At 39.1% G+C, this 27,939-nt stretch overlaps 1 protein-coding gene across 1 annotated transcript; it reads right to left on the bottom strand.

Annotated features, from left to right (window-relative positions):
* Positions 1 to 329: 329 nt before the first annotated feature.
* Positions 330 to 20,477, bottom strand: LOC139715560 (glucoside xylosyltransferase 1-like). The gene is made up of 9 exons (XM_071627123.1): positions 20,301 to 20,477; positions 12,139 to 12,254; positions 9,547 to 9,688; positions 7,410 to 7,544; positions 6,490 to 6,641; positions 4,561 to 4,751; positions 2,569 to 2,738; positions 1,555 to 1,708; positions 330 to 361 (listed from the first exon to the last, which is right to left on the bottom strand). Exons 1-9 carry the CDS (start codon positions 20,475 to 20,477, stop codon positions 330 to 332), a joined length of 1,269 nt encoding a protein of 422 aa, XP_071483224.1.
* Between the last annotated feature and the right edge of the window lie 7,462 nt (positions 20,478 to 27,939).

Here is a 27,939-nt window from a genome sequence, read left to right as displayed (position 1 = left end):
CCCATTAGATACATTTGGCCAAGGCAATATCACGCTATACCCCACCCCACCCCCTCCCCACCCCAACACACACATATCATATGTGTATGGGTGTGTGTGTTTATATCTGGAAATCTGGAAATTAATATATGAATAATGTGCAATCTCTCATTCCCAGGTCTTGCTGCGAATCTCTTCCGCAGCTTCAACTACTCCTTCCTGTTTCTCCTGATGATGGAAACTTTGACGTTCCCCCTTTTTATTCTGGCAAAATGCAGAGATGTGTAGGAATCCAGGCCAGAATGTCTTCGGGACTACCATCAAAATCACAAGGGAAATAAAGAAAATTCTCAATTTTCTGGATTGGTCGTCACCCGCCGGTCTGCATGTGGAGGAGGGAATGAACGTGATATTACGTCATGTTCATTCAAGGATGGAACATGGTTTGTTTTATGTTGTTTTTATGGGAGAACATTTTATGGGGTAAAAAGCACATATGCGGTGAGTTACCTGGTTGGTAGCGCGTCTGCCTCACGACCCAAAGGACGAATTAAAACTGTAAGTACGAAAATAATCGCAGGGTCCACCTAGATGGAGAATGACAACCGAGGAAAAGCCCGGCACCCAATTCCAACCAGCCAATTTTCCATTGCAACCACGCTATGATAGAAACGGGTGCTGTTCGTTATTCCGAAGGTTCGCTATTAATTCCGAAGGGTCATTATTCCGAAGGGTCGTTAATCCGAAACACGCAATTCCCTATACCAAGAGGTTCGTTAAACCGAAAATGAAAAAGGGTTCGGTAATTCGAAAATTTGTGGCGTTATTCCGAAGGTTCGTTATTCCGAAGATTGGTTAATCCGAAAATGAAATTCGGAACAATGAACCTTCGGAATAACGAATCTTAGGAATAAAGAGCCTTCGGAATAACGAACCTTCGGAATAACGAGCTGTAACCGATAGAACCGCATCCTCTTCAGTCACCTACGAGCCTGTAGCAGACGTGGTTTGCGAAGAAAACCCATACCCCTACAGTATACTAGACGTGTACTAAAATAGTAAGTCCAGATGCAATGATACACTCTCGTGCCTTTATTGTACGTAATTACCTGAGTAAATCAGAACTCACATCAATTGTAATTTACTATACATTTTTACATCAAAAGGATTTCATTTTCGTCAAGTTTGGAACATGATCAATAAAAAAGTTTTGAGGTGATGGCCTTATTAGCGTATACTCATTTTAACTTCTAACAGTACATGGTATACAGATTGTATAGTCATATCACTGAAATCCTCTTCTCGGCTGAATCACGTGTCGGTATCCAATTATGAGCCCCGGTTGCACATTGATGAATATTCAATTTGGTTCAATTCAGATGAGATGTTAATGAGTTATTTTCACACTTCTCTATGGCCGTGTACAAACCAGTGCCACTTTTTTTTTCATTTTTTTTTTTTTTTTGCAGCAAAGTTCACTTTGCTAGTCTTACTGGACAGCGTTTTCAGTGGTTCCCCTCCTGTTGGAATATACCCACTCTCTCTCATCTTGTAGTCTTGGTCATACAGTCTCACTGATGAGTGTCACCTGGTCCTTGTACTTCAATAGCGTTGATATAATGGGACGCAAGACTGTCTTGCCACAGCTGGTGTTTTTAACGGCTGGCTCTGAGAATGTAGCTACGAGTGGCTGTATCAGGCCTTTCTCCAAGTCAGCCCCGAGTGTGTACTGCAGGAAGAAAATAGGTATTCACTCATATTTCAAACAATGATATGAAATGGATAAATTATCTGGTTAGCTCTTCTGGAATCAAATGCTGATACAGTCAACCCTGCATATGTGGCCGTAGATTAAGTAATGATTTGTTTTAGTAGTGGAATCACTGAGTGCTTGTAAGCAGGCCACCACAGAACAAAGACCTTCAATTCTCTCTGTCAGTCTGTAGGACTACAGGGACGCAAACGTTACAAACTGTCTTACCTATAGGAGCAATAACTAATGGTAATAGGGATGATAATGTTGACAGTTGCTATGGTGGTGATGGTGCTGCTGCTGCTGCTGCTGCTGATGATGATGATGATGATGGGATGGTGGTGGTGATGATGATGACGGGTGCTGATCTTGGTGAGGAGGAGGATGATCATGGTGGTGATCGATGCTAGTAACTACAGTGATGGTGATGATAAAGGATGATGATGTCGGTAATGGTGTTGGTGATGCTAATGATGATGACGATGTCTGTAATGGTGATGAATGGTGATGGTGATGATGGTGATGTTGGTGACAATGATGATAATGGGCGATTGTGATAATGATGGTGGAAATGGTGATGACTGGTCACTGCACTGATGATGGTGATGATGATGATGATTGTGATGACATTGATGCGATGGTGGTGATAACGGTTGTGATGATGGTGATGTTGGTGGTGATGATGACAAATGGGTAATTATGATGAATATAGAAATGAGAAATGAGATTATAATGATGGAAATAAAAACAAAGATAATCATGGCCGTGCTGCTGTTATTGATGATAATGATGAATAAAGTACGTTCACTACTGGAAAACCGTCTTTCTCGACTCACATCTCGAAAAGTCTCGTAGATGGCACGAAATGCTGGCGTCTTCTCGCTGTGGTATACTCCCCTGCTACCATGGATAACGGCAATGCCCTGCTGGCTAGCTCGGTGGCAGTTTTTGTAGGCGCAGTGGTCGGAACGGTAGTTCCACTCACAAGGGTATGAACAAATTCCCTCTGGAGTAATTTAGAAAGAAACATTGAGCATAATGAACCCTTAACATGCCAAGACTTACAGTTTAAAGGTATTGTTTACCATTGGGAACAGTGTGTTTTTTAAGTTCGAGTTATCATTATTATTTTGATGTACATCACATAAAACATCTATATACATATAAAAGAATCGCAATAAACCATAATTGCAGACGGTTTAGTCCAGAAACATTATCATTGCTCCTATTTGTATATTTAACAATGTTTAATGTTGTTATACTGATCAAAATTTTCACATTGGTTGTTTCTATCCTTAACCCACCTTTACGAACTACTTCTAAGGGCTAAAACTGGGTTTTTGTTTCATCTGCAAATGAGAAGTAATGCCTTTAACTTGAAAAGCTTTTTTTTTTTTCAAGCAGCAGCCAATAATCTATTCGCACTTGATCTCATGGATAATTAAAACTACTCAGAAGTTGCCAAACGTCTCTGTCCAACAGGAAGCTCATTGTGACACAATTGGGTTTAGATGGATTCAGTAACCTCTATCTATATTCACTGGTGGTTTCAGTTCAGTTTTCCGACGTCTGCGCCTGGCTGGCGAAAATAGCACTACAGTGCCAGTGCAAATAAGAGCTAATCGGCAAGGAAGGAAAACGGGTTGTAATAACTCTGATCTTGCATACAAGCATCAATTTTCTTATTTCTCACTAAATTTGTTTCATTTGTCACCCCTCTAAGCTCTTACCTGACATTTGGGAAGCAAAAATCGTTTATGTGAATATGTTGGACCATGTGAGAATGTGAAGAACAGCTGCACACCGTAAACTGCTACACTATGCTTCATGACGTGGATACTACTGTGTATAATCGCAAAGGCTGAGAGAAAAAAAAATCGTGTCAAAAACAGTAACTCTTAATATTACATGGTTTTTGTTTTTGTGCGTATTTTTGTTCGTCTGTTTTTTTAAGATTTAGATTTAGGCACCTAAATCCGAAAGCAAAAAGCATAAAGCTGACTAAACAAATAAACCTTCGGAATCACAAACCTTACCATTTTCGAATAAACAACCCTTCCGAATACTTGACCTTTTTCATTTTCGAATAAACAATGCTTCGCAACGGTGAACCTAATTTCATTCCCGTATCCACGAATATTCGGTATAACGAATCTTATTTCACTCTAGGAATTACAAACTTTCGAAAAACAAACCTTCAGAAGAACGAACTTTTCGGAATAACGAACTACTTTATTACACTTTCGGAATCACAAGCTTTGAAAATAGCGAATCTTCGGAAGAACAAACCTTCGGAATAACGAATCATCGGAGTAGCCTCTGGAATAACAAACTGCAGCCGATTCCCAAACCATCACTTTTTATACATTTGTATTTATTTGTGTGTGTGTGTGTGTGTGTGTGTGTGTGTGTGTGTGTGTGTGTGTGTGTTTTAAAACTAATCATGAAGGTGGAAATAACCTCATGCTATGTTTTATAATAATGAAATATCTAAACGAAATTACAGAGATAGCATCGCATGTAGCAATGCGTGTGTGTATTGAGCTTTTATCAAACAACATGCAATATCAGCATGGTATGTTTGTACTGGTTGGTCCGGAGGTGATGTCATATGACCCACAATTGAATATACTGTATTTTTTTTTTTCGGTTATAAAGAAATTTGTGATATAACGAAACAAAACTGCCGGTCCTGAGGACTCCGATCGTTATAATGGGACTGCACGGTATTGCCTTATATAGAATGCCCATAGAATATTTGCCAGCACATAAGCAGACTGACTAGGCCTATGATATATGAAAAGATAAGCTATACGAGATTATCTTACGAGGATAGAAGTGGAAAAGGATGTTGATTAGATCCTGGTCTCCCCACGTGATCTTGAGTTTGTACTCGTTGTAGTACGTCACGATCTTCTGGGTCCAGCCGAAGCTCCTCATCCGCGTCAGGTTCATCAGCATCGCTCCAGAGTTCATGCCCGTCTCACCGTAGTACGGGTGGCGGGCAAAACGGTTGTACCTGATGGTAAAGGGGTGCAAGGCGGCAAAGCTGGTAACACCATGGGTATCGATGCAATATGCATGCATTCTTTCAGTGCGTATGTAAGAGAGCTGCTTCGTTTCTGTCTGTGTGAGCGATTGTGTGCTATAATTTCTTTTATGTTCCCTCTCTTTCTCAGGAGATTTGTTTTGTTGTTTCGTTTGACCATTACTACAGGTTTTCCCGGCCAATTTCGCACTTTTGTCAGTCCAATTCCTAATTGCTGCTTTAGTCAGTTTAGCAAAATTTAGCGTAGATGACATGTTCGGTAGTTCAATTTTATGATCTCTTCATTCAAATTAATTTTTGGAGCATTCAAATTACCTTTAGCCTCATTCTAATTAACACTTTTTCAATTGAAATTCGTAAAACAAGCACCATCTCGTTATTCGTTCATTCAATTTAGAATGATAGTCACGTGATCACGGACATGCTGCACTCGTTCATTCACATTAATTTTTGGGCATCCAATTTAACATCTTGTGCTTTGGTTCTTTCTTTTTTTCAATATAGTTATTGTTTTGCAAGCGTCATTACATTTCATACTCATTTTAGAGATCTCGGCAACAGTTTTTTTTTTCTTCAATGTGCTTAGTGAGGTTTTCCAGTCCGAAGATAGTACATCATGTGACCACTACTTATCTGGTCGTTGAGTGCTTTATTCGGAGTGTGTCGGTCAGTTCTAGGAAGTCAAGGTTATGATCATCAATGTTCCTATAATTCTTTTCCTGTCTTCTTGAGAAATTCGTCTGTATCTAACTCGTGCTATCATGACTGTAAGAAGATAAAGTTAATCTGTAGTATTGATACATGTAGGCCTAAAATTGCATGTATGAAAGAAAAGGGGCGTTACAGAACAACAAACTTGAGTTATATATAGGGTCAAAAATATACTTTTACTGCTTAACAGTGCGTGGATGAAACAAAAAGTCACATACGTGTTTAAATGTTATCACCTTTTCATAAAAGAAGTAACATGACGTTAATTTGAATGAACATGTTTGGAATTTGACTGCCCATAGGCGAACTGAATGACTGAAATACCCTTTTCGGTCCGCGCTGGCGAATTTGAATGACTGAAGAGCATGTGCCAATTTGAATACCCGTTTTACGAATTCGAAAGGCACATGTGCAAATATCATTGATCGAAATGCTAAATTGAACAACCAACTTGCAATTTTTAATGACAGAATGTGCAGTGACGAGGATTTTCGCTAAATCGAATGAACCTTTTATCAAATGGACTGACAAGAGTGCGATATTGGCCGGGAAAACCTATACTATTTACTGCTCATGAGGGGACTGCATTGTAAAAGTTAGGCATGTTAGCAGTTCTCTCCATTTCCGACATCTTTTTCTTGATACAATTCAGTATTCATTTCTTTAAACTATGTTTTGTTGTATATTTTATTGTAAAATAAATCGAAATGAACTGCATTGGTTTTGCGTGAACATGCAAAAGTCATATCGAACTCTAAATTTTTGTTAATATGCAAATATCATACTGCACTCTATTATTGTTGTTGGAAATGATATGAAATTAAATGGGATAAGTGTCAATGGAATTACAGTCGAGCCTGTATACAGCGAACATCCAGTTTTTCTCAAGTTTATCACATGCTGACAGCGTATACCTAATTTTACACAGACTATCTATCGTTCTGATGGATCAAGAGTTAGCTTTTATAGTAGTGGTAACATTTTGCTCTATACTTACCATCCTATATTTTTGACCTCGTATTCCGGGGACATCGCGGCCAGCTGCGTGGAGTTGAACTGTTTGAAGAAGTCGTAGATTTCGTCCACGGGGCGGATGAAGAGGACGTCGGTGTCGGCGTAGAGCAGGGAATCCACACCGACCAGGAGATCCTGTGGTTGAAAAAGAAAATTACATGCAAATAATAAACGATGAATAAACTCGCTTGATACCCATATAGCAATACTCCAGAATCTCACATGCTTCGTACCGGGAGATTAAACGTCATCAATGTTAATGAATTAATTTTTTTGTTGTCCAAAGTTTTTGTTTTGTTCCGAAGTTTTTTATGTGGTTTTGATGCCATGTTTAGCAATGTTTGTATTTTTACCATGCACGAGGGCCCCACATCACTCCACAAGCATCATCTTTTCAATGGGTCCCTCCGTTTTTCGCACAATGCATCCTGATATTTCACTTATATTACTTCAGTCCCGTTACAATGCATCACTACTGTGAGTTTTCAATTATTTTTGTTTCCTCTGTTCTTGCACATTGCTTTGTTTACATGATTTCTGTCACTAAAGAAAGTGAGATGAATATTATGTTATTGTCAAAAAACGAGGATAAATTAATTGAATTGAATAGAATAGAATTGAATCCCCAAGTGGGATTGACTCATTATTTTGCTTTTGATTAGCACTAGCTCTGAGAATGTATACAGAAAAAGCCTTACTGGGCTTTATCGAGTTTATGACTGGCAAAGCTATCTGGAGACTACTCAGTAATCGAAACATAAGAGAGATTAACTAATCCTCCTTATATCCGCGATCATCTCAAAGAAAGTGGGTCATTTTGGGTTTTCACACAGAAACAGAATTTATGTGAGGGAAGAGCTCATTAACTTTGAACTTTGACTCTTGACCTTTCACCTCGCTCACCGGTAAGAATAGTCTCTGAGTAGCACACATCTTAAACACCTTTTTCCATTCCTGCTGATCTTCGCCCGATGGGAAAGAAATACTATAGAGGTCAAAGGTCAACTTGCGTCGGTAGGCAGTTGGCCAGGCATTCAGCTGAAAATACAATCAACAAGAAATCTTGCTTATAGCTACTCCTTTTGTTTCTATCCACCTTCATGATGTACGCAAAAATTTGGCCACATACATATATATACTAGGTGTTTCAAAAAACATTTTCCACTTTTTATTCTTAATAATTCATAAACTATATATCAGATAACACTGTCATTGCTATGAGTAATAGCTGAATAGTGTACAATTTGGTTGAAGTTGGTTTGAATATGAAAACATAAATCAGTTTCATGAAATCCATGATTAATTTCACAGTTAGGTTCCAGATTTTAATCTATTTTCAACCCTCTGTACAAAATTTCACTTTGCACAGGGGTCAATGGGCGTGTATGGGAGTGTGTGGTTAACACCCTGACAATGGTCCTAAACAATGGTTAGGGTTTGAATGCTTCATTATTTATTCATGAGAAATTCCACTATCACAACTAGTCTTTATTCAGCCTCTGGCAGTATCTGTGTAAAGTCAAACGCCTGCCGATACTGTCGTTGGGTCTCGACATTGCTCTCCCTACTTCTGAAAAACGAAATTACAATGAATACCTTCTGTTCTATCGTAAACATGGTGACAGGAAGCAAAGAAAATCAATTAGAGTATACACTTGTGTAAATGGAGCCTTAAATAAATCTACTGTGAAACATATCGCCCCAATGACAAATGCTGCTGAACTCTTAACCAAAAATGATTTCTTTTTATCAAAAAGCGAAAACTTTGTCAGACTATCTAATTAGTAGACGGTTGTATTAAAATGAGGAACTTTAGATCATTTATGCTTATTTATATCCCAAATTTAGTAATATGTGAAGCAAAAATTGAACATGATTGCCAGCTGGAATGGAATGTGGTGTTTGCAAGCACATTGAAACGTGTGCTTCCTTTTTCCATGTGCATGCAGTTTACCTTTTACCGTGCATGAATTCAGACTAGCAGTGCACAGGACAATCCACATGAATTATTGATTAAGCATTCATGTGCCTGGGAGCACGAGACTGACGCCTAGTGAACAGGTGGTTCAGGCATGTCCATTGTCAAGGGCCATTGTCAACACACACTCACATACACATCATTCGTTCCTGTGCAAGGTTCAATTTTTGTACAGAGGGTTAAAAATTGACCAAAATCTGAAACCTTACTTCAAAATCAATCTTAGATTTAATGAAACTGATTTATGCTTTCACATTCAAATTACCTGCAACCAAATTGTACACTATTCAGCTATTATTTATATCAATGACAGTTTTATCGAATGAATAGTTTTTGAGCTATTAATGATCAAAAGTGGGAAATGTTTTTTGAAACACCTAGTACATGTATTGTTAACACGGTAGAAACCCTTTATAGACATCTCCTGTTAATCGACGGGACCGGCTGTTTTCTTTTGTTACATCGGAGTTTCGTTGTAACCGAAATAGGCAGTATTTTTTTTATATAAAGATAGAATAATGTTGTACATGTATAGGCCTTTACATTGGAACATAAATTTTGCTTGGTTGTAACGAGAATTTGTCATGACCGTGTTCGTTATAACGGGGTTGCACTGCATTAACTTTACTGACCTGTATGTGTGACATTCAAAGTCGGTGCCGTTTTAAAATAGGGATATCTTGAAAGATGTTGAGCTCCAATAGTGTTCACCATGTAAATTAATTCCAAGATCGATATTCGAGAACAAATATCAGCATACTAATAGACCTTTCTGAGCTGGTTTAGTCTTACGCTTCTGATTTGTATACTGTACGCAATATGACTTACCATGTGACTCACAGTTCAACTTTGTCGGTTGAAAAAAAAAAATTAGTAAAAACCTAAGCCATGTCTCTCGTACCTTAGTTAGTGCTTCCACACACCACTATACATCAATAGGGAATGCAGTTACCATACCACCCTCCCCCTCCCCCAAATCAAAATGGAAATTTGCCAAGCCATTGCCTGTGAAAGTCTAACACAGTATTTTGCACATGACCTTTGACCTTGCATTCATCATACCCGTGCAGCGATGCCCGGCTGGAGCTCATCCTCAGCAAAGATGTGGAAGTGTAACGGCCTCTCCGTGAGAATAGTCGCCGTCTTCAACATCACTAGTGTCTCATTAGTCCTGTCTCCACAGCACACCACCGAAAGGTTAATGCTGAAGTTAGCGACAAAAAAAGAAGAAATAATGTGAATGGCAGTATTACAAATCTATAACTGCTAACGTCTTGTGAGTTACGCTATCTAGGCCATGCAACGAGTCAGTAATCATAGTTATGTAATGCTTTGGAATATGTAACGGTCTTGACCTCGCTTTGGCCTTCCCCCTTCTGCTATTCTATTTACTGAAGTACAAGTGTACCTCTCTCCTTTCCAAATCCCTTCGGTCTTCGGAACTGTCGCTTCTGTTATCTTTTACTTCGGGACCACTGTCCTCGCTCCACTGACCTGACCTGTCCATGCCCTCAGCAAATTAGGTCAAGGACTAAGTTCTTAGGTCCAAGCCTTGTGGCCAATTATCTTTACTCTCTTGAGGCTTGGTCGCGTGCCGCCCATTGCAGGCAAGGTCCAGGGATGTATACCACATGTTAACCCCATAAAGCCCAAAGGGGGGGGGGGGGGGCACATTACCAAAGTTGCCACTCCTACGCCCTTTACTTGATTTCAACGAAAATTGGCGACTTTTCCTAAAATTTTATTGCGAACATTAGCAAATTTTTTATGTATAACTTTGCTGTATACGATATTGCTGGTTGCCATGGAAACCATAAACTGACAACCATGTTCATAAGATTTTGCATGTTTTTCTGTTCCAATTTCAGTTCAACATAATTATAATAATGAACGAAGTGGGGCTTTTCTTGACTGTAATTAGCTAAAAGACCAAAATGTGAAGTACACTGAAATGGTCTTCTTATTATTTTCTTTATTTTCTATATGACATAGGCATAAAAAATAGATATAATAGAAATCATTGAAAATAGAGCGTTTTTCAGGATTTAAGACTACCTTTTTATTTTGGGTCATTTTCACTGAAATTTTGCCTGTAGAATCATTTGTCCATCATATTATCAATCTGTAAACTAAAAAATTCTAATATTGTGGAAATATGAAATGTGATGCCAAATGTCCCCCCTAAACAATACCTCAATTAAACATCAAACTTATGGTATACGTCTCGTATAATTCTTCATACTGTAATGAATAGCGCCCCCATGTGTTGGCCTTGAAAATTTTCAACCATAATGTATCTAGTGATGGTTGACTTGCTTTTTCTTTGTGGCAAATATAAAAATGATTGGTATAAAAGAAAAACATATATACTCGGGATAATGAAATATAAAGAAAAAACATGATGTTAGCATATTTCCTATGTATTTCTTCATATTTTGGTTTACGGCGCCCTCAGTGGGTGACCTTGAAAAATTTCAAATATTGCATCACGTAGAGTATGAGTTTCTCGACCCATATGCCATATATCTAATGACGGTGATACATTAAAGAAGTTATGGGGGGGGGGGGGCACAATGTGCCCCCTTGGGCCTGAAAAGGGTCAAAATAGCTTGGGCTTTATAGGGTTAAACAAGAAGATGTAAACAGCTGAAGGGTATAAATATCGACTCTGTTACACAAAAATCTAGAGATTCGGCCCAGAGATTCTCTTCTGAGCTGTAACACTCATGCGAGTTGGGATTATACAATAAACTTGCTGTCATATCCGGAAGACATTGTGTCCCCTCGACTTACGAGCTGTTCTCTCACCTGAGTGTCCGACTGAACTGCATGCTGTGTGTGGTGGCATGCTTTGCGGTTATACATCTACACACTAACGGAAGTTTCCTGCATGCTCAATCAGATGCGGGAAATCCTTTCGTTACAATACTTTCCCTGGTTTCTGACGGCAGCATCACTAAATTTTCATTGTTTTACCAGTGCTTGATTTCAACCGAAATATTACTTATAGAAATATGGGAACATAGAACTCTGATTTGAAAGATTGTATCAGATTCATGGTGTGCTGACAGTAACCGAAATGAATTCAATCGTCGCGGGGAATTCATGCTTGCGTGGTTAAAAAAAGCCCCCAAAAGCAACATTGATTAATTCATCAAAACCAGTCCTTAAAAGCTAAAACGTTTGCATCAATGCAATTTCTCTTTGCGTGTGTTGTTTGTTTGGTTGCTCTAAAAATCTGTTGGACAGTAGAATAACTTAAGATCATGCATCCCACAAGATGATCTTTTTATCAAATACTTTGCAAGAGCATCTCTAGAAATTCGCGACTAGATTATGCAAACCCTTGGAAAAAAAAATATTTGAAATTTACCGCTTCATTCAGCGATTCGGTGCAGACGATGCAAGAACCTTCAAGGTGCTATAAAAACTGCAACAAGCTATATATGCTGATATGCAAGACTCCTTGGAAGATATTTGGGTAGAGTCAGGAGAGACAGTAGGTTTTGTAAAACAAACCAAAATAAAAATTACAAAAAGATTTAAAAAAAAAATGTCATGCATTCCTGCCGATCGAGAGACGTACATGATAAAATCATATTACCATGTATTCACTATATAATGTCATTGTGCATTTCACATGATATAGCTTACACTGAGTCAGCTCCTGGTGCCTTCCCAGAATCCCCTGCCCTCTGAACTTCCTGTGGGTTGCCATGACCTCTGTCTACCTGTTGTGAAATGTTTGGAGCTAGAGTCTTTTGCTTATCCTGTGGACATTGGTAGAGAGGTATCAAGAGTCCATCCATCAAAAATAGACACACTGTCTACTATTAAAGGTCATGTTTACCTTGGGGAGCAGTGATTTAAACATTTTCAAGATATCACATTTAATGCATATGTGTAGGTCTGTTGTATCACAAAACATTCTACCATATATAATTTTCGCAATAAAGCCTAAAATAATAAAGAAATATCAATATTTTTCTCAATAAACCATAACTGTAGACGGCTTAGTCTGGAATCATTTCTATTATAACTATTGTTCACATTTTGGGTATTTAACAATACTTAACATCAGTAATATACGGATTCAAAGTTTTACAGTGGTTGTTTCTATCCCTAACTCATATTTTAGAACTATTTAAAGCACTAATGTTGGGTTTTTGTTTCATCTACAAATGGTAAATTATGCCTTTAAAGTTAATAAAACCGAAATGCTGGTGCATATTACCAAATTTTGCTGATGTGGCTGCACTGTGGGAGAACATGGTCATGAGTCACGCAGCAAATCGTAACAACGAAAAATAATTATCTCTGTTTAAGGAAACAAAAACAAATAAGAAAGTAAACGTCACGAGTTACAGGGAAAATCGGGAAGAATTACGAATGCTCTCATTCCCTGGAAAACATTTACCGACGGACAAATACACTCAGCAAAAGAGGAAAGTGAACACTTTTTCGAGTTCATATTATTATTTTTCATAGAAGATTTTGATGGAAATCAATTTATTACATTATTAAAGATAATTCAATTGGCAATGAATCTAGTAGGTCGATATAAATGGAAATTATATGCATGAGTGAACACATTCGTTTCTGTAGTCCAAGGCACAAAAGTACAAATTGCAAAAATTGACATGTTGTCTTTCATTTGGAAATGCCCAATGCAGAGGATAACAATGACAACAAAAGACCAATTTAACACAATGAGAGACATGAATGAAATATCAAAAATTAGTTTTCTTTCTTTTTATCTCTTTATGACCTGAAAAGTGGGAAACTAGATGGGAAAATTAAGAATTTTCTGTCAAATCAAACTTCAAATACCATAGGGAGTAAGGTCACAAAGATGATTAAATGAACTGTCAGAATATCTCTATTTCATTCTTTAGATTTAAGAATCTAAGAAAAACATAATTGTTTATGAGACAAATTCAAGAGCCACATATCATTTACAATTTTCCTAATTTGAGAAACCAATTCAAATTCCTACCATTTTGTTTGTATTGCCTCTCCTCTAATTTTATTTGAATTTGGATTTGACAGTTAGATTCATCATTAACCTCCATTATTTCAGCTTTTTTCGATTTTGTGGGGTTTAAAGATAGAGATTATAGGCTTATATTATTGCAACTTAAGTCATGTTTTATCTTTTGGTCTTATTGTTACATGGAAGAGCACTTGAGCATGAATAACATCTTGTTCAATTTGCAATTTTTTCTTGTATGCCTTTGAAGAGAATAGCAAATTAAGATGTTCACTTATGCGTAAAGTTTCCCTTTTTATTGACCTACCAGGTTGATAGCCAATAAACAATTGCATTACCGTTCATGGTATATAATACATTAACTATTTGTCAAATAATCTATGAGAAACTTAAAAGAGCGTTTTTGTTGTTGTTGTTGTTGTTGTTGTTGTGTGGTTTTTTTTTCTGAGTGTATAAATGAGGGGGCACTTGCCCATCCGGCAGCAAAGTTTTGAATGGTCCACTCCTTACCTAGCTATGTGAGAGATATTGTACATCATTCTGTATTCTTTGCTTTTGTACTTTCATTTCATTGCATGTTATTTTTTTCACACAAATTGAATTTCTTACACACAAATTGAATTTCTTACATACGAGTATATGAATATAAGAACGACCCAAGTCCATGGAGGATCATTTCGAGTAAACTAAAAAAAACTTCATATCTTTTGTATTTGTCCAATAATATTCTATTCAACTGTGATGGGAAGGCAACATTGTATATACAAATTAGAACATATATTATTATGACAATTAACATTTACATTAATTGTGGAGAGGCCATTTTGTGTGGTGGACTTGGGTCGTTCTTTGATTCATATGGACTTGGGCAGGCGCGCCGGAAGCAGTTTTGGATTGGGGGGGCAAACATTGGAGGGGGCTCAAGATTAGACCATGCATATGTTACACAATATACACATACACACACACACACACACACACACACACGCACACACATCTATTATATATATATATATATATATATATATATACATATATATACATTTATATATACATATATATATATATATATATATATATATACATATATATACATTTATATATACATATATATATATATATATATATATATATATATATATATGTAAAGTGGCGTACGGTGGGTCGAAACATGGGGGGAACCATAAAGTAATTTTAGACGGTCTGTATGCTTACAAGTGCGTGTGTGCGTGAGCCGCTGGGACTACAATACATTACGGAATGTGATACATTCGACAACACAGTCATTGAGGAACATTGTAAGTTTTCCTTACATGGATTATGGAATGACGGTGTGAAACAATCGACAAATTATATACTGTCAGCAACATAAGGTGAATGGCATAACAATAAAATGCGAGCGAGCGAAGCGAGCGAGCTTGAAAATTTTGATATTCTACAGTTCCAAAACTGGAGTTTTAATTGTAGCTATATATTTCGCTTTGGAAATAAGTGGGGGCGCATCGGGCGCAACTGCTGGCAATTATTGGCAGCAACATTAGGAGAATGGCATAACGATTCAATGCGAGCGAGCGAAGCAAGCAAGCTTGAAAATTTTGACATTCTACAGTCCCAAAACTGGGGTTTCTAGCTATATCTGTCACTTACGAAATTAATGGGGCGGCGCATCGGGCGCAACTGCTGGCAATTACTGGCAGCAACATTAGGAGAATGGCATAACGATTCAATGCGAGCGAGCAAAGCGAGCGAGCTTGAGGATTTTGACATGTTACAGTCCCAAAACTCCCGTTTGTAACTATACCTTTTGCTTTGGAAATAAAGGGGGGGGGGTATCGGGCGTAACTGCTGGCAATTACTGGCAGCAACATTAGGAGAGTGGCATAACGATTCAATGCGAGCGAGCGAAGCGAGCGAGCTTGAAAATTTTGACATTTTACAGTCCCAAAACTCCCGTTTGTAGCTATATTTATCTTTCGCTTTGGAAATTGAGGGGTGGGGGCATAGGGCGCAACTACTAGCAATTACTGTCAGCAACATTATGAGAATGGCATAACGATTCAATGAGAGCGAGCGAAGCGAGCGAGCTTGAAAATGTTGACATTCTAGAGTCCAACAACTGCCGTTGTAGCTATGTTTTTCGCTTTAGAATTTATGGGGGAGGCGCACCGGGCTCAACTGCTGGATGCGAGCGAGCGAAGCGAGCGAGCTTGAAAATTTTGACATTTTACAGTCCAAAAGCTGCCGTTTGTAGCCATATTTTTTCCCTTTTATTCATATTTTTTATACATATTTATTTTATTTTCTTTGTTTATTCATTTATTTTTATTATTATTATTATTTTTTTTTTTTTTTTTGGGGGGGGGGCTTTTTTGGGGGGCAAAAATGCGTTTTGCCCCCCCACTTCCGGCGCCTATGGACTTGGGTCGTTCTTTGATTCATATACATGATATTCTGCTATAGAGATGGGAGAAGGATGAGAGAGGGCGCTATTATATGAATGTAAGAATGACCCAAGTCCTTCATTCTTACATTGATATAAGATTTAACTCATTCATTTCAGGCACTTCCGGGGGTAATTAGGATTTATCATTTACACACAAGATGAGTCCATGCATAAGCTACAATTTCCCATGAAAAACTGAATTTGGCCAAAAATTGGACTTGGGTCGTTCTTATATTCATACACATCTAGAGATCAATGAATAAAAATAAATATAAATTCGAAATTTAGTGTATACAGGCTTCAAATGATATTTTATGGTGAAGAAGGGATTTGTCTCAGTAGATCTATGTCTATGTCACGTTCATGTTGTCATTGCCGTAATACCATGGGTAAAGAATTAACAGAGAAATGTAATTCATTTCTTGTGAAATGTGCTATCTCATGATTACTCATAAGGATATAACAAAGGATTGAGCTATATAAAAATCCAATCATAGTGTTAATGTTTCAAAAAGTTGATAATCAAAATTGTATCATGCACAGCCAACAGGTGACATGCATTAATCAATGGCATTTTATCCCTCTCTACTCAGCGATGCCATATTGTAGTATAGATGTAGTAGTAACATTAGCTGTAGTGATAATGATAATGATAATGATAATATGATAATATTGATAATAATATGCTTTTTGTACAGCGCAAAAATATGTTCTCAAAGCGCTCATATACAAATTACATGCATACACAACCAATCAAGTGCTTTCATATCTATATATCCAACCATCGCACACCAGAGACACCACAGCTGCACGTCACGAGTTTGACACCAACGAATCATGCAGCCGACGAGTCACACAACCCACGAGTTATGCAGCCCACGAGTCATACAGACCATGAGTTCGACACTAAGAAAACAAGGCCAACAAGACCGATGCATTAAGCCCCATGTTGTAAATGTCGAACTTGTGACCCGTGTTTATCTAATATCGTATATAGTATATCACTATAACACTGCCATATCTTCCTGTAGCGAGCATGGGTCCTAAATCGAGTTAGTGAAGGTGGTGTCATACACGTGTGTAATAACAATCCCCCTGGTCTCACCTTATCGGGTTCCTCCCGTTGTATTGGAGCTGGTGGTACAACCTGCCTGGCACCTTCCGTGTCGTGAGGAAGAGAGAGAGAGAAGGATATAGGGTAAGGGCGCGTTTACACCGAGCGCGGTAACGGCAACGGTCCCGTTTGCTATGGTGCTCCAAAAGGAATCATGTCTGGTTCTGTTAAAGTATTTCGGTACAAAATCAACCAAAATGTTATTCATATATCAAAATCAAGAGCAACAAAATCGCCAGTTGAAGATTTATTTTGTCATGAAATTATTAGCGGGGAAGTGATATTGTAACAAAACCAGTATGGTTCCTTTTGGCGCACCATAGCTAAAAACGGGACCGGTGTCGTTACTGTGTTCGGTGTAAACGGGCCATCTGTAAAGGTTGTAAAGGTTCCGTAAACACATACTAAAACATTGCATTGTAAAACACTTAAAACACCGTGGCCCCGAGGCACTAATATCAATGACAATCAACAGTTACTTTTTTGTATTATATAGCGCACAGGTCGGTGCACCTTTTGGTGCTCGTGGCTTTTCATATCAGAGCTACAATAATTGTAATAAAGCAAAAAATGTTTTCTGGTATAGCTGCTAATGAAACTTTCCTGTATTTCAACACAAAGTCAGAAGGCATAGCAAGGGGGGAAAAAAGAGATAACAATTGGGATCGATTATACTTGAACACGTGAAGTGATGAAACATATATCATATTATGTTCGGTAAAGCGATCTCATTCGGGGCACAAAATATTAGATCTTTGTAGCACTATTTTTCTGGAGGCAGCTATATAATAAAACTGTTTTGTATTTCAACAGAGGGCAAGAAAAAAAGAAGTTCAGCAATATGGGAGTAATAAGTGAACACGTGCTTGAAGTGATGAAACGTATAGGCTTATGTTCCGCAAATTTACAATTCTGTTCTGTTATAGTAGCACTCAAACTCCCTCCATGATTCCATCATTCCTATACTATTGGGAAATACAGTTTAGCTACTTTATCCAACTCTCCCATTTCCCCATTTCTTTTAAATAGCGTTAAACTTTAAACATGAATTAACTAAGTAGCCAACCCTATTTGGGATGCCCAGTGTACGATAAAATGTCAGTACATGTAAACATAATAGTCATATACGTGTAGCCAACTACACAGACATTTGAAAGTACTGGAATTAACCTCATGCAAATCAAAGCGGTGCAAAATCACAAAATATGTAAATCCATCGAAACAAAAGTTTCACATCGAATTGATTTCCTAACTTTCTGAAAAGTCCCAATAAACTGCGAGAGATTGCCGTTTTATAACGGGGCAATTTTTAAACCATTTCCTACATTTTGCACTGCATGAAACATTGCATAATTTGGGAAAATCGAAAATCAAAGTAGGCCTAGATATGTTTATGGATCTTACATGGAATCAGTTCCCGTCTATCGTCTAGGCATAAATGCATCAATCTTGCAATGTTGCTGTTTCCTATTTTTCCCTCTCCACCCAGACCATCACAAATGAAAAATGGAATTACCTTGATCATAGTTGGTGTAATGTAGGAAAATGTTAGGTTGTATTGCAGCTTGACTCCCTGAGTTTGTTTTTCACATTAGACTGACATAATAGTTTACAGACTGTAACTCACCAATATGCCTCTTAAATAAAAAAAAAAAGCTTCTGCGTCATTCTACACGAGTGGATGATTATCAGATGTCTTTCTGCTATCATGTCATATGAAACTAAGCATCGTTTTTTTTTTTTGCCCTGTAAGGGTTTGTGCCTGCAAACTACAGACCAATACGGTTGGCGCTCTATAATATTCACTCCAACCCACCTCCACCTTAAGAAGTATACGTTGTGGTAAAGAGCGTATCATCTTTCATCCCTATCATTCCCATTGTCAACCTTAACATCTCTCATGAAGCAAGACTTTTTTTCTTCTTTCTCTCCCCACTAACGAATAAGCTCAGCAGGAAACATGGGGGAAAAAATTCCACACGTATAGGCCCGAATTCACGAAGGTGGTACAAAATGACACCATGGTCTAAACCATAGTGAAAAACCGTGGAACGTCAAGTGTCGCACGGAAAATTTCGTTACGAAATTGGTCATTTCGTCGACAAAAATAACCGTTTCGTTAACGAAATTATCATTTCGTGGACGAATAATGTTCATTTAGTTACAAAATGTTGTCATTTCGTTACAAAAGAATCATTTCATCGACGAAATGACTGATTTCGTAACGAAATATTCCATGTGACACTTTGCGTTCCATGGTTTTTGTCCATGGTTTAAACTATGGTTTCATTGTACCACCTTCGTGAATTCGGGCCATAGTGTTTACATTCTCTTCTCGATGATTTTAAAGGTACAGCGTATTATGGCTAATTGCATGTCAACCTTATCATCTCTCATGAAGCGAGACCTTTTTCTCTTCTTCTTCCCTTCCTAACAAATAAGCTCAGCAGGAAACGTGACAAAAAAGCAAAAATGAAATTCGAGAGTCATGACCCCGCCCCCCATTACAGCTCAAGCTAGAATATAATAGGTAATAGTATATTCCTATTTCCAGAATGATCCCCTGAACCTTATACATTCGCCTGGGAAGATGTACCGTTGGTAATGATGACTGTATGCCTTTATCGGCTTTATTGCCTTTCACACGAAAATAGATATAATGTGTATAAGTCGTGGAATAGCTTGAGCTCCTATAAATCCCCGCCCCTTCCAGCCCTCAGACAGTTGGGTACAACTCCTAGAAATGATATATATGGTTACTTTACGAGTTTAAGTTGATCTCATAATAACAAAGGAGACATTCAAAGAAATATATGTGGTAGCACGAATTGTGTGAAATTTGTGCACATTTGACTCATTGGCACTGTTATAGGGTTTTAAAAAAAAAGTAAAATCAGAACAATCAAGGGAATTTCATACAAACCGAACATATACAATCAAGAAGTCATGCAATAGCATAAAGTTCCCATGTTCAGATGTTTCCATGATTATGCACTGGGCGGAATCGCATATAAGGGCGCCCCCCCCCCCTCCCGCTTTAATTTTTGTTCAAACAAAAGAAATAAAATGGGGCGCGTGCGCCCACTTTAATTCTATAAAGACGCCCTCCCCCTTTTTTTAAACGGAATTCCTGGATCCACCCCTGTATGTTTGTTTTATAACTATCTGCATGTCCATTCTTTCTTTTATGAACTTTTTCTTGCCGTTTATCTACGGCTACTTTAAGCCCCCACCTTCTCCCGTCGATTTTTAGGTTATTTTTCGCTCACTAAGTCTTGTATAGCAACAAAGGGAACGTCCATACCTCCCTGCAAAGAAAGTTGAGCGGCTCTCGCCACCTCTGCCTCGCGGTCACTCGGGCTACTCTCCCGTTGTGTGTAGACGTACAGGGCGATCAGACCCACTAGTGATGCCAATAAAAGCAGCGGCTTGATTTTCGCTACCATCTTCAGCAATCTGCTGGGCAAAATCTCGCCAAGTATACAATGTAGAGAGCGGGAGTAAACAGGGCGAGGTGGTGCGGCATTTAAGCTGCTTCTCGATTCGAGCTACCGCTGAAAATTGAGCGCTATGTTCTGATCGCGTTGGAAAAAGTATACAATGTACGTATAATCAGGGAGGTGAGTCACCTGGTATAATCATAAAACGTGAACTACCGATAGATGGTTTCGCACACATGAGGCCTGATGTCTTCAATGTATAAACTCATCCTTATAGCAATGATAGAACCGCGATCACGGTCGTTATCTTTTACAAGTAGAGGGGCAGTGGCGTAACTACGGGGGGGGGGGGGGGGGGGCACGGCGGTTACGTCCCCCACCCAATCCGCTGGGACCAAAAAAAGCGAAAAAATATAGCTACAAACAGCAGTTTTTGGACTGTAAAAATAATGTCACAGTTTTCAAGCTCGCTCGCTCCGCTCGCTCGCATTTAATTGATATGCAATTTCTCCTGATGTTGCCGCCAGTAATTTGTCGTTTCACACCGTCATTCCATAATCAATGTAAGGAAAACTGTTAACATGTAACAAACATTGCGCCGACAAGAAAGACAGGAGTTTTTGCACCTGGAACCTATATTTTTCGGGAAGATATTTTTATTGGGTAAAGATGATAACATAATGTATTCAAGACACATGAAAAGAGCATGTTTCTTCAGGCGCTGGCTCACTTTCGCTCGCTCACACACACACATAAGTGAAGTAAATGATGATTCTGGATAATAATATATGGAATGACCTATAGGGTATTCTTATGCGGTATTCGCAATAACATTATCAGCAATTCCAGCAGTTATAGCCTGCATTAAGAGATTGGAGCTACACGTCCTGGGTTATCAGAAAGATAACTTTCTCTTGCATTATGTGTATTTAAGAGCGCTCGCAACGTTCGCTCGCGCATAATCTAATTTCGTAGTGAAGAGCATGATCATAATTAATAATGTATAATTAATGCAATATTGGGGTTCTGTAGCTATATTTTAATAATAATAATAATAACAATAATATACAAATGATGCACAGGATAGAGTGCGTTAGTGGAGGCGTACAGCGCACTCGAGGGTATTTACACTACATTGTAAATACCCGAGAGTGAGCTATACGCCTCCACTAACGCCACGAAATAATCCTGTGCATCATTTGTTTTATAAAATGGGTCGAAAATTCGAAAACTAACAGCATTTTTCAGCGTTTTTCACGTACCTTTGTGGGTCAAGACGTCCGAAGATGTTCGTCCCAAACATTTACGCACGTCGCACTCGGAAATCCCGCACATATAAGACATGATGGGGGTTGGGTTTCCGGACACTCAAGTTCCCGCATGAAAACTTACTTATTTTACACAGAATATGCACCCTTTACCTTAAAGTCTTGATATAGACTCCTCATATAGGCCTACTAGACAACATACTTTGAAAACGGCGTGAGAATTAACCTGCTAAATCCAGAGATGCCAAGTTCAAAAAACTTTTATGAGTGAGATTTTTATGACTCGGCATCTCGGCGCTCGCGCGCATGCGCACGCGAACGAGGGGGGTGTCCCCCTCCCATGCTAGGGAGCTTTTTTGAATTATTAGCTCTTAATGATGCGATCTGGTGCATACTTAAGTGGCTATTTTTTACTAATTTTGAAGGCAAAAGGGAAATATATATACCTTCAATTGCAACTATCACTTTAATCCTTTGAGCTATATGCTCCTTATTTTTGGCCCAAATTGCAGACTTCACCAGATGCGTGAGAAAAATGGGTGCCATGCGTGAGATCGTGAGACAGACCCTAAATGCTTGAGTCTCACGCAGAATGCGTGAGACTTGGTAGCTCTGTAAATCGTTGGATTTGCCCTTCAAAGTGACTCCATGTATACGCGTCCGGTCCCACAACGCTTGGTCTAACTGTACTGTACGTATAAGAGTATACGTACGCCACACATGTTATGCACAAGGGAAGAAAGGTCGGCCGGCCGGCAGCCCGAACTAGAAGTTGTTTACAGGATTGAGAGCGCGTATGCATGCAATTCAAAGGAGCCGCCGCGCGCACAGACGATCGGCAATAGGATTTAACACGCAGTGCAATGGGACTAGAATAACCAAAGCACACGTGACTCATTTCAGCGCTTTCTATTGGCTACATTCTTGAACCCATTTTATAATCATCATCATCATCATCATCAATCAATCAATCAATCAGTCATTTATTTAATGAGCCCATGTTTTATACTGCATTCATATTTCACATTCCTCGAGTAAAGCAATATTTCGATTCCATTTTCCAGAACTATTCAGAGTTACAAAATCATTAAAAGATCTACCAACAGTATGCATGAAATCGCACGATGACCAACATAAATATATAAAAAAAAAAACTCCCTACCGTAATAATAGGACATGGCAATCGAGGATAGTAACTGGCCGGTTGCCACTTCTCTTTTGTATTATAGAGAACGGACGTTATAATTTAGTCAGTTCTTCCCCAGTTATATTATCATCATTGATTATAACATTATAAGTAATATTATAATATTATTAGGTTTTCCCCGGTCAATTTTATACTTTTGTCATTCAAGTTCCTATTTCGAGCATTCGATTTCACGCATTCCACGCTCTCAGGACTAAATCAGCAATCAGATTCAAAATCCGGTCATTCGAATTCACTGTCGCAGCATTCAAATTCAAAGGCCGTGTCACACCTTTCCGAGCAAGCCTGAGCGCGACTTGCGAAGAACAATTTTTGCTACCCGGAGGTCCCCGCAGATGAGCCGCACATGGCGGTACCTGGCACGTATCTCACCCGCAGTTACCCGTAGTGCGCACGCAGGTCCTATTTACCCGCAGCCAAAAAAGGCCCTGTCCCCCCTTTCCAGGCAAGCTACGCGGGCTTGTTGCGTATAGGAATTTTTCCAGCACGCAGGACAATTTTTGCGGACGGACAAGGATTTGGGTGAGTTTCGCGTGCGTCCTACATGCTCTATGGATCCGTTCTACGTGCATTCCATGTGACCTGCGTGTCAGGCGCATGGGTGGCGAGTGAGGGCTGACAACTTGGTGAAGGAATCCCTCTAAAGGAATTTGATACGGCAGAATTCCCACAGAATGCCATTATCTTGTATAGGTGCATAGATCCATAGATCCACGGGCAACCTACGTACTTCAAGCGGGTCAACTGTTTGTGACTTGCGGCAGCTACGGGTATCCTACTGGTGTTCTGCGTGGGCCTCTGCAGGTAATCGACTCACCTGGAAAAGTTTTGGTCATGCTCGAAACTTTGCTGTGGGTAAATCGGACTTGCGTGCGCACCTCTGGGCAAGTTTTATACGGGTAAGATACGCGCTGTAGGTACTGCAGGTGCGGGCTAACTGTGGAGAGCTCCGCGTAGCAAATTTGTTTCCCCGCAAGTCAAGCCGCAAAACGTCCCAAGATACGGTATGACAAGGCCTTGGACATGCTCAAAACTTTTTCCGGGTGAGTAGCGGGGGTTTGTCCACAGAGGTACACGCAGAACACCAGTAGGAGACCCTTACCGGCAGCACGTCGCAGGCAATTCCAACGCAGGTACTTCGCAGTACCCGTAAATCACTCGTAACAGAAAACGGATCGGTTTCAAAGGTCACACGGAATACACGCAAAGATGGTAAGTAGCACGCGTCTAGCAGGTAAGACACAAGTGCAAAATTAGCAAACATTCTTTTCCGCCCGTAGAAAATTCTCCTAAATCTCTGATCGCAACAAGCCCGCGTAGCTTGCCCGGAAAGATTTGACACGACCTTACGAGCAAGAGGAGCACGCATTTCAACAATGAGCATTCAAATTCATGTCAAGCTGGCGTCGGAATCTCGTCGGTCATTCAAATTCGTGAATAGGCAACCATGCTCCAAATAACTGCATTTAACTTAAAGTATTGTTGATCTTTGGGAGCAGTGATTTAAAAAATGTTTGAGATATCACATATCATGCGTATGCGTAGGTCCGTTGTATCACAAAACATCTTCGCATATAAAAATTTTGCAATAAAAACTAAAATATAAGAAGATATCACTATTTTTCTCAATAAACCATAACTGTAGACGGTTTAGTCAAGAAACATTTTTATCATACTTATTGTTCACATTTTGTACATTATTTACAATATTTAACATTGATTATATACTCATTCAAATTTTGGCATTGGTTGTTTCTATCCCTGACTCACATTTTTAGCAGTATATTTTGAAGCACTAAAGCTAGGCTTTTTTTTTTCATCTGCAAATGGTAAATTATACCTTTAAAAGAAGGCCTGAATTTAGTTAGTTTGGGGCCGTGTATGTGTGTGTTTCTTTTTTTCATCTAGTTTTGAATATATTGGGATTTATGATGAATATTATTTATTTTGCAGTAGAGGTCCACCTGTTCATTGACAAATTTGAACTCTGGCTTCACGAAAAGGAAATAACTATAGAAACAGGCACATGTCCCTCAGTCTGATATATAACGATTAATGGAGGTCCCACGTGTGACAGAGTCATAACTCATGCACGTAAAAGATCCCACTTCCTTTATTTGACCCGGTGAAGTGGTCCCACCTTGCGTCCAACTGCAATGGACCCCATGGAAGACCAGTAACTGCTATTGCAGCTGAATAGAATGGGCTATCCAGCCATCTTCTTTAGACGGAAAATGAAACAAAAAACAAAATAAAACATTAAGCACTATATAGGCCTACAGACGAGCATGATACGGAAGGTTGGTTGACACCTTCGGGGAAAAAAAAACACAATTTCGACTACATTGAAAAAATTGATAACATGAACATTGTATGCGTCTTGTTTGTTGTTTATTGCTATCTTATTGGTTTACTTTTGCGGGACTGTGTGAGGTTATTGTGTGTCACTTGTCTTTAAACTGATGCATTGCCATCATGTGGTTAGTGTTTCGGCGTTGTCAGCATGCAGTATCATCAAGAAATATGATTAGACTGTCGTTGTGCTGTTTGGATGCACTGCTGACTGGATCTTACATTATTATTTATTGGTGTTTTTTTTTTTTAATCAAAATCGAAGAATACATGAACAGAGAACAATGTAGAACCTTTAAACAATAATAATCAGGCCTTTACTATATGCACCCCTTCATTGTTTGTGTTTGCCCTTTCTCCTTATATTACTCCGTTTTCCTCGTTAGATTAGGGAGCTTTAGATTTTTAATAGACGCGCGGACGTTCAAAGGGGAAAAAAAACATGGTCTGAGCGTGCGCAGAAGCGCGCGTTAAGTGGACGTGCGCTTCTGCGCACGCTCAGAACATGTCCCCCCCCCCCCCCTTTGAACGTCCGCGCGTCTAAAATCTAAAGCTCCCTATTGATTGCACGAAGTGGGAACTTGATCGCCTGAAAATGAAATTGAACGCTTCAAACAAGCTCATCGGGACTATTACATGACTATCGTGTGAATTTGAATGCACCAGTAGGAAATGCAATGTTCACATTTGGAAATTGAACGCCCTTGTCAAAGCGTGAATTTGATTTGACGAAAACGAAATAGAACGCCCATAAATGAAATTGATCGGTCGGATTCTGAATTTGAATGCCCGAATATTTTCGGGTGCGTGCGCTGTGTGAATTTGAAAAAGTCACGAGTTCGAATTCTGCATAGCTACTAGGTGGCAGTGTCTCTGGGCGAGATATTTTCCCCACAATATAGAATTAATGGAAAATGATACTTTCATTATAGAATATGTGATGTTTATCAACTATGGTGCTGATAAAAAGAAGGTGAGTAGGCCCTACTAGGTAGGCCCACCCAGTAAAACAAAACAAAACAAAAAACAAAACAAAACAGACATGACTTCTTTACTTTCATTCAGAGTGCCGTTTCATCAAGCGTTTTGTCAGATATCTTTTCTGATAAATTCTATCCAAGCCAATCAGATGCAAGGATTTCAATAGCTTTAAAGAGCTTGTCAGAAAAAACAAAACAAACCCCAACAAAACAGAACGGGAGCAAGCGTCGGAAAAAAAAAAAAAAAAAAAAAAAAAAAATCTGTTTACAGCGCCATCTATGGACGATGTACGAACAGTTGCAATCCGGGTCTCAGCTTCTTGTGCCTTTACTACAGTCTCATCGGCTGTCTACCCATATTTCTCTTTTCCTGTTCCTGTAAATTTAATGAAGAGGTAAGTATCCTCCTCCTGTTTTACTCGGAAAGAAACTTTATTTTCAAGAGTGAAGAGACCGTAAAGTATGGATGTTGAGGATATAAATGCCGTTCCAATTTACCGATATACTGCCTGGTCCCGTATATCGATTTTTGTGTCTTTTCTAACTAACGGTTAGTTAGAACAGCCAAGTCCACGTCGCGCGTCGCTGTATAAGGGCCTGCGTACGCTCTAGTAAATAGCGACAGGTTGCTTCGCTTCGCACAGCATTATGGTAGGGCGTCGGTAGCGCGATGCGCTTTGTCATCCCCTTCAAAATTCACGCAAAAGTCGCGAGTTCAAAAGTCATCTTTGACCTAACGGTTAGGTCTAATGGCTAGACATATGCATTTACAGAACATAAAACTAGAGTCTACTTCAAAACATTTTTTACAATAAGAGAAATCTATCATACTAATTTATGCAAATTATGGTACTGGTCGGGCTATGTCTTTTCAGTAGTACTGCGATGCGAGTGGCTGTGCCGCCGTGTGTCTTTGCTTGTTGTAGATCAGACATTCTAGATGTTTGAGCCCATCATACATCCTCCATCCATGACCATCAACCATGGCCTGGCCTGGCCTGGCCTGGTGTACGGTATTACTTGTATGCCATTATAAGCCCATAGAAATAGAATTCTACTCCTATGTCATGTAAATTTAGATAATAGAACCTAGGCCTATATGAAACGTGATGGATAAACTGTAATTTACTGAGCTCTATACACTGTAGCTGTAGCCTGTGCCAAGGAATGTGCAATGATTAAAAATGCTGATGCTTACATTGTATACCCAGTCATTGGGTGTCTGGACAGGTTGTGGGACCGGACGCGTACTGTAAAGTGCGTCTGGTTTGACAATGACGCGCCTAGATAAACAGTTGTTTGTCAGTGAGGAGCTGCGCGTAAGTGCGTATTCAAAGTAGAATAAGCAAGTCAGCACGCAAGAGTTTTAAGTGTCCGTACACCCAACCCCCCATCCTACATGTCATGAGTTTGCCCAAAGTCAGTTTTGATTTCAACTACAGTAACTAACGTGTTAGACGTCGTAGGGTGGTAGTATCTACTAGTACTAGACATTTTAGACCTACATACAGCCTGTACGATAGAAATAGATCTTGTAGAATCTAATTTAGATCTTAAAATTAGTTGAAGTTCTAAATTAAATTTACTGCCTTTTTTTTCCCGACTGAATCTACTAGACTACATAGCATCTAGGTTACACATACAATCCAATTTTAGTGGTT

Source organism: Diadema antillarum, unplaced genomic scaffold, assembly GCF_040938485.1.
Source record: "Diadema antillarum isolate AM-2024a unplaced genomic scaffold, OU_Dant_1.0 scf00000051, whole genome shotgun sequence".
Lineage (NCBI taxonomy): Eukaryota > Metazoa > Echinodermata > Echinoidea > Diadematoida > Diadematidae > Diadema > Diadema antillarum.
Note: the sequence above shows the minus strand (reverse complement) of the source record. Positions and strands in the feature narration are given on the sequence as shown.